The sequence below is a fragment of the Coregonus clupeaformis genome, unplaced genomic scaffold, assembly GCF_020615455.1.
Source record: "Coregonus clupeaformis isolate EN_2021a unplaced genomic scaffold, ASM2061545v1 scaf6234, whole genome shotgun sequence".
Classification (NCBI taxonomy): Eukaryota; Metazoa; Chordata; class Actinopteri; order Salmoniformes; family Salmonidae; genus Coregonus; species Coregonus clupeaformis.
Window position 1 is genome coordinate 1 of NW_025539688.1, and position 11873 is coordinate 11873.

At 45.6% G+C, this 11873-nt stretch overlaps 1 protein-coding gene across 1 annotated transcript; it reads left to right on the forward strand.

Moving 5' to 3' along the window:
* Positions 1–6218: 6218 nt before the first annotated feature.
* Positions 6219–11167, forward strand: LOC123490991 ((E3-independent) E2 ubiquitin-conjugating enzyme UBE2O-like; the record flags this gene model as incomplete). The annotated part of the gene is made up of 8 exons (XM_045220789.1): positions 6219–6408; positions 6684–6815; positions 7045–7134; positions 7458–8123; positions 8172–8346; positions 10187–10323; positions 10627–10830; positions 11081–11167. Coding segments are annotated over 8 exons (1681 nt in total), but the record flags the coding sequence as incomplete, so codon positions are not given.
* Positions 11168–11873: the final 706 nt, after the last annotated feature.

Sequence of the window (11873 nt, forward strand, 5' to 3'; positions counted from 1 at the left end):
ATATATATGTATGTACAGTGAGGGGAAAAAAGTATTTGATCCCCTGCTGATTTTGTACGTTTGCCCACTGACAAAGACATGATCAGTCTATAATTTTAATGGTAGGTTTATTTGAACAGTGAGAGACAGAATAACAACAAAAAAATCCAGAAAAACGCATGTCAAAAATGTTATAAATTGATTTGCATTTTAATGAGGGAAATAAGTATTTGACCCCTCTGCAAAACATGACTTAGTACTTGGTGGCAAAACCCTTGTTGGCAATCACAGAGGTCAGACGTTTCTTGTAGTTGGCCACCAGGTTTGCACACATCTCAGGAGGGATTTTGTCCCACTCCTCTTTGCAGATCTTCTCCAAGTCATTAAGGTTTCGAGGCTGACGTTTGGCAACTCGAACCTTCAGCTCCCTCCACAGATTTTCTATGGGATTAAGGCCTGGAGACTGGCTAGGCCACTCCAGGACCTTAATGTGCTTCTTCTTGAGCCACTCCTTTGTTGCCTTGGCCGTGTGTTTTGGGTCATTGTCATGCTGGAATACCCATCCACGACCCATTTTCAATGCCCTGGCTGAGGGAAGGAGGTTCTCACCCAAGATTTGACGGTACATGGCCCTGTCCATCGTCCCTTTGATGCGGTGAAGTTGTCCTGTCCCCTTAGCAGAAACCCCCCCAAAGCATAATGTTTCCACCTCCATGTTTGACGGTGGGGATGGTGTTCTTGGGGTCATAGGCAGCATTCCTCCTCCTCCAAACATGGTGAGTTGAGTTTATGCCAAAGAGCTCAATTCTGGTCTCATTTGACCACAACACTTTCACCCAGTTCTCCTCTGAATCATTCAGATGTTCATTGGCAAACTTCAGACGGGCCTGTATATGTGCTTTCTTGAGCAGGGGGACCTTGCGGGCGCTGCAGGATTTCAGTCCTTCACGGCGTAGTGTGTTACCAATTGTTTTCTTGATGACTATGGTCCCAGCTGCCTTGAGATCATTGACAAGATCCTCCCGTGTAGTTCTGGGCTGATTCCTCACCGTTCTCATGATCATTGCAACTCCACGAGGTGAGATCTTGCATGGAGCCCCAGGCCGAGGGAGATTGACAGTTATTTTGTGTTTCTTCCATTTGCGAATAATCACACCAACTGTTGTCACCTTCTCACCAAGCTGCTTGGCGATGGTCTTGTAACCCATTCCAGCCTTGTGTAGGTCTACAATCTTGTCCCTGACATCCTTGGAGAGCTCTTTGGTCTTGGCCATGGTGGAAAGTTTGGAATCTGATTGATTGATTGCTTCTGTGGACAGGTGTCTTTTATACAAGTAACAAGCTGAGATTAGGAGCACTCCCTTTAAGAGTGTGCTCCTAATCTCAGCTTGTTACCTGTATAAAAGACACGTGGGAGCCAGAAATCTTTCTGATTGAGAGGGGGTCAAATACGTATTTCCCTCATTAAAATGCAAATCAATTTATAACATTTTTGACATGTGTTTTTCTGGATTTTTTTGTTGTTATTCTGTCTCTCACTGTTCAAATAAACCTACCATTAAAATTACAAACTGATCATTTCTTTGTCAGTGGGCAAACGTACAAAATCAGCAGGGGATCAAATACTTTTTTCCCTCACTGTATATGTACAGTCGTGGTCAAAGGTTTTGAGAATGACACAAGTATTGGTCTTCACAAAGTTCGCTGATTCAGTGTTATGATATATTTTTGTCAGATGTTACTATGGTATACTGAAGTATAATTACAAGCATTCCATAAGTGTCAAAGGCTTTTATTGACAATTGCATTAAGTTTATTTAAAGAGTCAATATTTGCAGTGTTGACCCTTCTTTTTCAAGACCTCTGCAATCTGCCCTGGCATGCTGTCAATAAACTTCTGGGCCACATCTTGACTAATGGCAACCCATTCTTGCATAATCAATGCTTGGAGTTTGTCAGAGTATGTGGGTTTTTGTTTGTCCATCCGCCTCTTGAGGATCGACCACAAGTTCTCAATGGTATTAAGGTTTGGGGAGTTTCCTGGCCATGGATCCAAAATGTTTGTTTTGTTCCCCGAGCCACTTAGTTATCACTTTTGCCTTATGGCAAGGTGCTCCATCATGCTGGAAAAGGCATTGGTTGTCACCAAACTGTTCTTGGATGGTTGGGAGAAGTTGCTCATGGCTGTGTTCTTAGGCAAAATTGTGAGTGAGCCCACTCCCTTTGCTGAGAAGCAACCCCACACATGAATGGTCTCAGGATGCTTTACTGTTGGCATGACACAGGACTGATGGTAGCGCTCACCTTGTCTTCTCCGGACAAGGTGTTTTCTCGGATGCCCCAAACAATCGGAAAGGGGGATTCATCAGAGAAAATGACTTTACCCAGTCCTCAGCAGTCCAATCCCTGTACCTTTTGCAGAACATCAGTCTGTCCCTGGTGTTTTTCCTGGAGAGAAGTGGCTTCTTTGCTGCCCTTCTTGACACCAGGCCATCCTCCAAAAGTCTTCGCCTCACTGTGCGTGCAGATGCACTCACACCTGCCTGCTGCCATTCCTGAGCAAGCTCTGCACTGGTGGTGCCCCGATCCCGCAGGTGAATCAACTTTAGGAGACGGTCCTGTCCCTTGCTGGACTTTCTTGGGCGCCCTGACGCCTTCTTCACAACAATTGAACCTCTCCTTGAAGTTCTTGATGATCTGATAAATGGTTGATTTAGGTGCAATCTTACTAGCAGCAATATCCTTGCCTGTGAAGCCCTTTTTGTGCAAAGCAATGATGACGGCACGTGTTTCCTTGCAGGTAACCATGGTTAACAGAGAAAGAACAATGATTTCAAGCACCACCCTCCTTCCAGTGTGTTATTCTAACTCAATCAGCATGACAGAGTGATCTCCAGCCTTGTCCTCGTCAACACTCTCACCTGTGTTAACGAGAGAATCACTGACATGATGTCAGCTGGTCCTTTTGTGGCAGGGCTGAAATGCAGTGGATTTTTTTGGGGGGGGATTAAGTTCATTTTCATGGCAAAGAGTGACTTTGCAATTAATTGCAATTCATCTCATCACTCTTCATGACATTCTGGAGTATATGCAAATTGCCATCATTAAAACTGAGGCAGCAGACTTTGTGAAAATTAGTATTTGTGTCATTCTCAAAACTTTTGACCACGACTGTGTACTGTGTGTTTGTATGTATGTATGTATGTATGTATGTATGTATGTATGTACATTTTTCCCCTCATCAATCTACACACAATACCACATAATGACAAAGCGAAAACAGGTTTAGACATGTTTGCAAATGTATAAAAAAAAAGATACTTGGTTCCCGAGTGGCGCAGTGGTCTAAAGCCCTGCATCTCAGTGCTTGAGGCGTCACTACAGACCCCCTGGTTCAATTCCAGGCTGTATCACAACTGGCCGTGATTGGGAGTCCCATAGGGCGGCGCACAATTGGCCCAGCGTCGTCCGGGTTTGGCCGGTGTAGGCCGTCATTGTAAATAAGAATTTGTTCTTAACTGACTTGCCTAGTTAAATTAAGGTTAAAAAAAATATATAAAAAAATACGTTATTTACATAAGTATTCAGACCCTTTGCTATGATACTCAAAATTGAGCTCAGGTGCATCCTGTTTCCATTGATCATCCTTGATGTTTCTACAACTTGATTGGAGTCAACCTGCGGTAAATTCAATTGATTGGACATGATTTGGAAAGGCACACACCTGTCTATATAAGGTCCCACAGTTGACAGTGCATGATAGAGCAAAAACCAAGCCATGAGTTCGACGGAATTGTCCGTAGAGCTCCGAGACAGGATTGTGTCGCGGCACAGATCTGGAGAAGGCTACCAAAAAATTTCTGTAGCATTGAAGGTCCCCAAGAACACGGTGGCCTCCATCATTCTTAAATGGAAGAAGTGTGGAACCACCACGACTCTTCCTAGAGCTGGCCGCCCGGCCAAACTGAGCAATCTGGGGAGAAGGGCCTTGGTCAGGGAGGTGGTCACTTTGACAGAGCTCTTTAGTTCCTCTGTGGAGATGGGAGAACCTTCCAGAAGGACAACCATCTTTGCATCACACCAAGAATCAGGCCATTATGGTAGTGGCCAGACGGAAGCCACTCATCCAGTAAATGACACATGACAGCCCGCTTGGAGTTTGCCAAAAGGCACCTAAAGGACTCTCAGACCATGAGAAACAAGATTGTTTGGTCTGATGAAACCAAGATTGAACTCTTTGGCCTGAATGCCAAGCGCCACGTCTGGAGGAAACCTGTCACCATCCCTATAGTGAAGCATGGTGGTGGCAGCATCATGCTGTGGGGTTATTTTTCAGCGGCAGGGACTGGGAGACTAGTCAGGATCGAGGGAAAGATGAAAGGAGCAAAGCACAGAGAGATCCTTGATGAAAACCTTCTCCAGAGCACTCAGGACCTCAGATTGGTCGACGGTTCACCTTCCAACAGGACATCAACCCTAAGGACACAGCCTAGACAACGCAGGAGTGGCTTTGGGACAAGTCTCTGAATGTCCTTGAGTGGCCCAGCCAGAGCCCGGATTGAACCCGATCTACTGTCTCTGGAGAGACCTGAAAATAGCTGTGCAGCGATGCTCCCCATCCAACCTGACAGAGCTTGAGAGGATCTGCAGAGAAGAGTGGGAGAAACTCCCCAAATACAGGTGTGCCGAGCTTGTAGCGTCATACCCAAGAAGACTTGAGGCTGTAATTTGTTGCTGTAGGAGCTGTATACTTATGTAAATGTGATATTTCTGTTTTTTATTTTTCATACATTTGCAAAAATGTCTAAACCTGTTTTTGCTTTGCCATGATGTGGTATGTGTGTAGATTGATGAGGGGGAAACAATTTAATCCATTTTAGAATAAGGCTGTAACCTAACAAAATATGGATAAAGTCAAGGGGTCTGAATACTTTCCGAATGCACTGTACATACACTACCAGTCAAAAGTATGGACACCTACTCATTCAAGGGTTTTTCTTTATTTTTACTATTTTTTTACATTGTGGTCCTCTGTAGCTCAGCTGGTAGAGCACGGCGCTTGTAACGCCAAGGTAGTGGGTTCGATCCCCGGGACCATCCACACACAAAAATGTATGCACGCACGACTGTAAGTCGCTTTGGATAAAAGCGTCTGCTAAATGGCATATTATTATTATTATTATTATTATTATTATTATTATTATTGTAGAATAATAGTGAAGACATCAAAACTATGAAATAACACATACGGAATCATGTAGTAGCCAAAAAAGTGTTAAAAAAATCAAAATATATTTTATATTTGAGATTCTTCAAATTGCAACCCTTTTGCCTTGATGACAGCTTTGCACACTCTTGGCATTCTCTCAACCAGCTTCACCCGGAATGCTTTTCCAACAGTCTTGAAGAAGTTCCCACATATGCTGAGCACTTGTTAGCTGCTTTTCCTTCACTCTGCTGTCTGACTCATCCCAAACCATCTCAATTGGGTTGAGGTCGGGATTGTGGAGGCCGGGTCATCTGGTGCAGCACTCCATCACTCTCCTTCTTGGTAAAATAGCCCTTACACAGCCTGGAGGTGTGTTGGGTCATTGACCTGTTGAAAAACAAATGATAGTCCCACTAGGCCCAAACCAGCTGTCATCAAGGCAAAGGGTGGCTATTTGAAGAATCTCAAATATAAAATATATTTTGGTTTGTTTAACACTTTTTTGCTTACTGCATGATTCCATATGTGTTATTTCATAGTTTTGATGTCTTCACTATTATTCTACAATGTAAAAAATAAAGACAAACCAAACTTTTGACTGGTACTTTATGTGTATGTATACGGTATATAGTGACATTATCTTTTCTACACGCTTTGTATGTGGTTTTAGTTGTTTAGGTTTACACAGGAATAGAAATTACTATCCCAAAAATGAATATAGGAGAAACACTGACTAATTGCTGGACTAGAAAATAAAATATCAGAGCCAGCACAGAACGGTTCAGGTCTGTAATGTGGATCAGGCATTAGATTCATATTTAGGCCATTGTTTGACTGTACCACCATGTTTACTCCATCGTCCATATTTAACATGGTTTAAATATAGAGTTTATTTTGGTTCTGTATCTGTGGAGGAAATGAACAACGAGGGAGCTATTTATCAGGTTGACTTTCGTACTTGGTGTCCTTGGTGATACATTTTGTACCTCAGGTCAGAGAGGAACTTCAGCTCTGTGTGTGTGTCTGTGTGTGTGTGTGTGTGTGTGTGTGTGTGTCTGTCTCTCTGTGTGTGTGTCTGTCTCTCTGTGTGTGTGTGTGGTCCCACAGCCCAAGCCCCTACGGACCCGGGCATGTACGGGGTCATCCAGTCGGGCGACCACAAGGGCAGGACGTGTGCCGTGAAGTGGATCAAACTCAACGCCTCCAGCGACGACGTGGAGGTCAGTCTGCTGGCCATTGTAGGTCGGCTGGGGTCGCCCGGGGAACAACCTTTTTTATATTCCATTAATAGCTCTATAGAAGTTGATTTTGGGCAAATCTGAAATGACTCTATTCCAAATTACACTATTCCACATGTGGTGCACTACTTTGGTCCAAGGCAATAACCCCATGGTCCTATGGCTTTGGTCAAAAATAGTGCACTATATAGGGTGGCTTATAGTGTCATTTGAGCTGCATGATATCAGTCTAATGAGTGGTGGTTTTGTTTGTTTAGGTTATAGGAGAAGAGGAGGATGTTAGTGTGTACGACATCGCCGACCACCCAGACTTCCACTTCCGTACCACTGATATCGTCATCAGGATAGGGAACTCTGAGAACGGACGCAATACAGATTGCGAGAACGATGTAAGTTCAAAAAAAGTATCTAATTTTGTCAGTTGACGTGTTAGTAGTTTTCCCCGTGTTGCTTGGTGTTCTTTGCCTGTCCACGTTGTGCAGGTGCTTTGGACTGGTTACAGATCCACCATAGTTGCTAAAAGCATGCTCTGAAAGGAAATATCAGCCAGTATAGTACTTTAGTGTAGAAAGAGTATTTTCACATACCAGTCTTTTATCTTGTTTTTTATCTGCCCAGACGTCAGTAGGTCAGGTCTTCAGAGTGGACGTGAGCAGCAAGGTGGAGGTGGTGTGGGCCGACAACTCCATGACCGTCGTCCTGCCACAGGTACTCATGGTAATTGTAGTCTTTCTGTCCCTCACGTGCGGTAGTTGTAGTTTGCTGTCCGCATGCGAGGTTGTAGTGGTCACTAATTGGTGGCTCTGTTGGTTTCTGTTATGTTTGTCAATGAAGTGTGCTACTACTGTACCTTCTTGCTCAGGTTTCTGTTCATGTTAATTATGTGTTAATTATGCTGCCCTTTGAAAAATATGTATTATTCTATAACGACATTTGATATTGACACAAAAAGCACTTAATGAATGTTAGCAATTATTAATGAGTGCGTATAAACGCAGTGATTTAGTTTCTCTAACCCCCCCTCCATCTAGCACCTGTACAACGTGGAGTCTGAGATCGAGGAGACGGACTATGACTCTTTGGAGGAGAGCAGCAGTGGCCTGTCCACGGAAGAGTGGGAGGACGAGAGCGACAGCTGGGAGACGGACAACGGCCTGACCACCAACGAGGACGACCAGCACCCCGGCAACAACGACACCGCCACCCCGGCCCCCACCCCCACCGGCTCCAGCCCCTTCATCATCCCCCTCGAGGAGGGCGGCAAAGCAGGGGCCACCACCCCCACCAAGCCCCCTAACTCCACAGAGGACCTGGATGGAGCTGGGGCTATAGCCAGCCCAGGCGCCGGTGCTGGAGGAACCACCCCTGGAGCAGGAGGGGGTGATGCCGCAGAGAAGCTCCCCGGGAAAGAGGGCACGCCGCGGGGCTTCCGCGAGCTCAAGGAGGCCCTGAAAATCCTGGAGAGCCTGAAGAACATGACGGTGGAGCAGCTATGGACCGGCAGCTCGCCTACCTCGCCCACGTCCGGTGCCGTGCCGTCCACCAACGGGACTAACGCCAACGCCGCCACTGCCATCACGCCCGAGAAGCCCACCAAGGAGAAACGCTTCCTGGATGACATCAAAAAGCTCCAGGAGAACCTGAGGAAGACCCTGGACAATGTGGCCATCGTGGAGGAGGAGCGGATGGAGGCGGTGGTGGGAGGCCGGGAGGAGGCGGGGCAGGAGGAGGTGGGAATACAGAAGGAGGGGAAAGAGGGGGGCGATAAGAAAGGCCCCAAGGAGGGCGGCGAGACGCCAGGCGCGGCGCCAGAGTGGCCCAGCGATACGCCTGTTCTGTGCCAACAGAGTGGTGGCAAGCCCGGCGTAACCTTCACCAGTGCCAAGGGAGAGGTGTTCTCTGTGCTGGAGTGGTCACCAGGTGAGGACGCAATACTGCGCTTTTAGCTTGTCATTGTTGGATGCGTTGTTACGGAGACATCCACTGAACTAGTATTACTGGGAGAAGAATACACCTCATGACATGTTTAAATACCCCCGAAAATGCCCTGTAATAATAACTTTTTTAATGCACTGGTCCATTACTTACAGTGAGGGAAAAAAGTATTTGATCCCTTGCTGATTTTGTACGTTTGCCCACTGGCAAAGACATGATCAGTCTATAATTTTAATGGCAGGTTTATTTGAACAGTGAGAGACAGAATAACAACAACAAAATCCAGAAAATCGCATGTCAAAAATGTTATAAATTGATTTGCATTTTAATGAGGGAAATAAGTATTTGACCCCTCTGCAAAACATGACTTAGTACTTGGTGGCAAAACCCTTGTTGGCAATCACAGAGGTCAGACGTTTCTTGTAGTTGGCCACCAGGTTTGCACACATCTCAGGAGGGATTTTGTTCCACTCCTCTTTGCAGATCTTCTCCAAGTCATTAAGGTTTCGAGGCTGACGTTGGCAACTCGAACCTTCAGCTCCCTCCACAGATTTTCTATGGGATTAAGGTCTGGAGACTGGCTAGGCCACTCCAGGACCTTAATGTGCTTCTTCTTGAGCCACTCCCTTTGTTGCCTTGGCCGTGTGTTTTGGGTCATTGTCATGCTGGAATACCCATCCACGACCCATTTTCAATGCCCTGGCTGAGGGAAGGAGGTTCTCACCAAGATTTGACGGTACATGGCCCCGTCCATCGTCCCTTTGATGCGGTGAAGTTGTCCTGTCCCTTAGCAGAAAAACACCCCCAAAGCATAATGTTTCCACCTCCATGTTTGGGGATGGTGTTCTTGGGGTCATAGGCAGCATTCCTCCTCCTCCAAACACGGCGAGTTGAGTTTATGCCAAAGAGCTCGATTTTGGTCTCATCTGACCACAACACTTTCACCCAGTTCTCCTCTGAATCATTCAGATGTTCATTGGCAAACTTCAGAAGGCCCTGTATATGTGCTTTCTTGAGCAGGGGGACCATGCGGGCGCTGCAGGATTTCAGTCTTTCATGGCATAGTGTGTTACCAATTGTTTTCTTGGTGACTATGGTCAGAGCTGCCTTGAGATCATTGACAAGATCCTCCCGTGTAGTTCTGGGCTGATTCCTCACCGTTCTCATGATCATTGCAACTCCACGAGGTGAGATCTTGCATGGAGCCCCAGGCCGAGGGAGATTGACAGTTATTTTGTGTTTCTTCCATTTGCGAATAATCACACCAACTGTTGCCACCTTCTCACCAAGCTGCTTGGCGATGGTCTTGTAGCCCATTCCAGCCTTGTGTAGGTCTACAATCTTGTCCCTGACATCCTTGGAGAGCTCTTTGGTCTTGGCCATGGTGGAGAGTTTGGAATCTGATTGATTAATTGCTTCTGTGGACAGGTGTCTTTTATACAGGTAACAAACTGAGATTAGGAGCACTCCCTTTAAGAGTGTTCTCCTAATCTCAGCTCGTTACCTGTATTATTTATAAAAGACACCTGGGAGCCAGAAATCTTTCTGATTGAGAGGGGGTCAAATACTTATTTCCCTCATTTAAAATGCAAATCAATTTATAACATTTTCTACATGCGTTTTTCTGGATTTTGTTGTTGTTATTCTGTCTCTCACTGTTCAAATAAACCTACCATTAAAATTATAGACTGATCATGTCTTTGTCAGTGGGCAAACGTACAAAATCAGCAGGGGATCAAATACTTTTTTCCCTCACTGTAAAATGGCCTTTTCAAATACTAAATGCCTTGTTGGAGTACCTAAAAATGTCTCTGACCCCTGCCAGACACACACACCTTTAAGAAGATGGAGTTCCAGCCGGCCGAGGCCAAGAAGTTTTTCAGCACCGTGAGGAAGGAGATGGCTCTGCTGGCCACCTCGCTGCCCGACGGCATCATGGTCAAAACCTTCGAGGACCGCATGGTACGCTCACACACACTTGACAAGAGACCCGTTTGGAAGTGATCCGAATGTAGTCGATTACAGTCAAGTATTCAGTTGCATCAGACCACTCTTCAGTGGCTAAAGTGACTCCGGGTTTTGAGCTGCTAGTTTCTCTGCTCTCATTAAACACTTGATTTAAAAGCTCTTCATCTTAGTGTGAGAGCAGAGTGCGGTTGTTTTGAAGATAAGTGATGATAATTCTGATGATAGTGAAAATGAGCTACTCTCGTTGACATTTAAGTGGTTCCCCATTCCCCTCTTCCTCTCCCCCTCTCTTCGTAGGACCTATTCTCGGCCCTGATCAAAGGGCCCACGCGCACCCCTTACGAGGACGGCCTGTTCCTGTTCGACATCCAGCTGCCAAACATTTACCCGTCGGTGCCGCCCCTCTTCCGCTACCTGTCCCAGTGCAGCGGGCGCCTCAACCCCAACCTCTACGACAACGGCAAGGTCTGCGTCAGCCTGCTGGGCACCTGGATCGGCAAGGTAAAAGTAGACCTTTATCCACCCCCCAAAAAAGTGTGATACTTAGACCACCCATTACCTTCCCTTTGACTGTTCTTAGACCACCCATAACTGTTCCTTTTGACTGTTCTCAGAACACCCATAACTGTCCCTTTTGACTGTGCTCAGAACACCCATAACTGTCCCTTTCCCTTTTTTTTATATATTGTTTTGAACATTATCTGTTTGTATAAAATGTGCCTCACAGTCTTTCCTGTTTATCAATCCTCAGGGTACAGAGAGGTGGACCAGCAAGTCTAGCCTGCTGCAAGTGCTCATCTCCATCCAAGGTGAGCCTAAACTGACCTCATTAGACCTAGTCTTACACACACACACACAATCTTGCTTTGATTTGATCCTTCACCCCCCTCTCATCCTGAATCCTCATTTCCAGTCAGGTTCTGGTCCTTTAGGGACCACACATCCCCCTCCCGTTGTCCTCCCTGCAGCCGAAGTGTATGTTTTATTCATGCTGTTCATTTGCTCATGTCTGCTCCGGCCGCAGTGAGTGCCACACACCATCACGCTCTGACAAGACAGTTGTGGTTAAACTGCCTCACCTTCCTATCAGCAATATTCAGTTCAGGATTTTGGAGACAATTATAGGATTTGTTGCTATTCCACAAAAGGCTGAATACATTTTAACTGTTATAAAGGGGTTTGTGGTTTTTGAACCTTTACATACACTAGAATAAAGGGTTAATGTGTGAATGTCTTTGATTTCTGAGGTATTTGGGTCCTTTGTAACTTAAAGGTCCAATGCAGCTGTTTTTATCTCAATATCAAATCATTCCTGGGTAACATTAAATACCTTACTGTGATTGTTTTTAAATTAAAATGGTCAAAAATAAACAAAGAGCTTCTTAGCAAAGAGCAGTTTCTCAAGCAATAATTGCTAGGACTGTCTGGAAGTGGTCTGAGTGGGGAGCGGAAAACTAGCTGTTATTGGCAGAGAGGTTTGGAATTCTCTTATTGGTCTGTCTATAAACTAATTTACCGCCTGGTGATGTCACCAGGCAGAACAT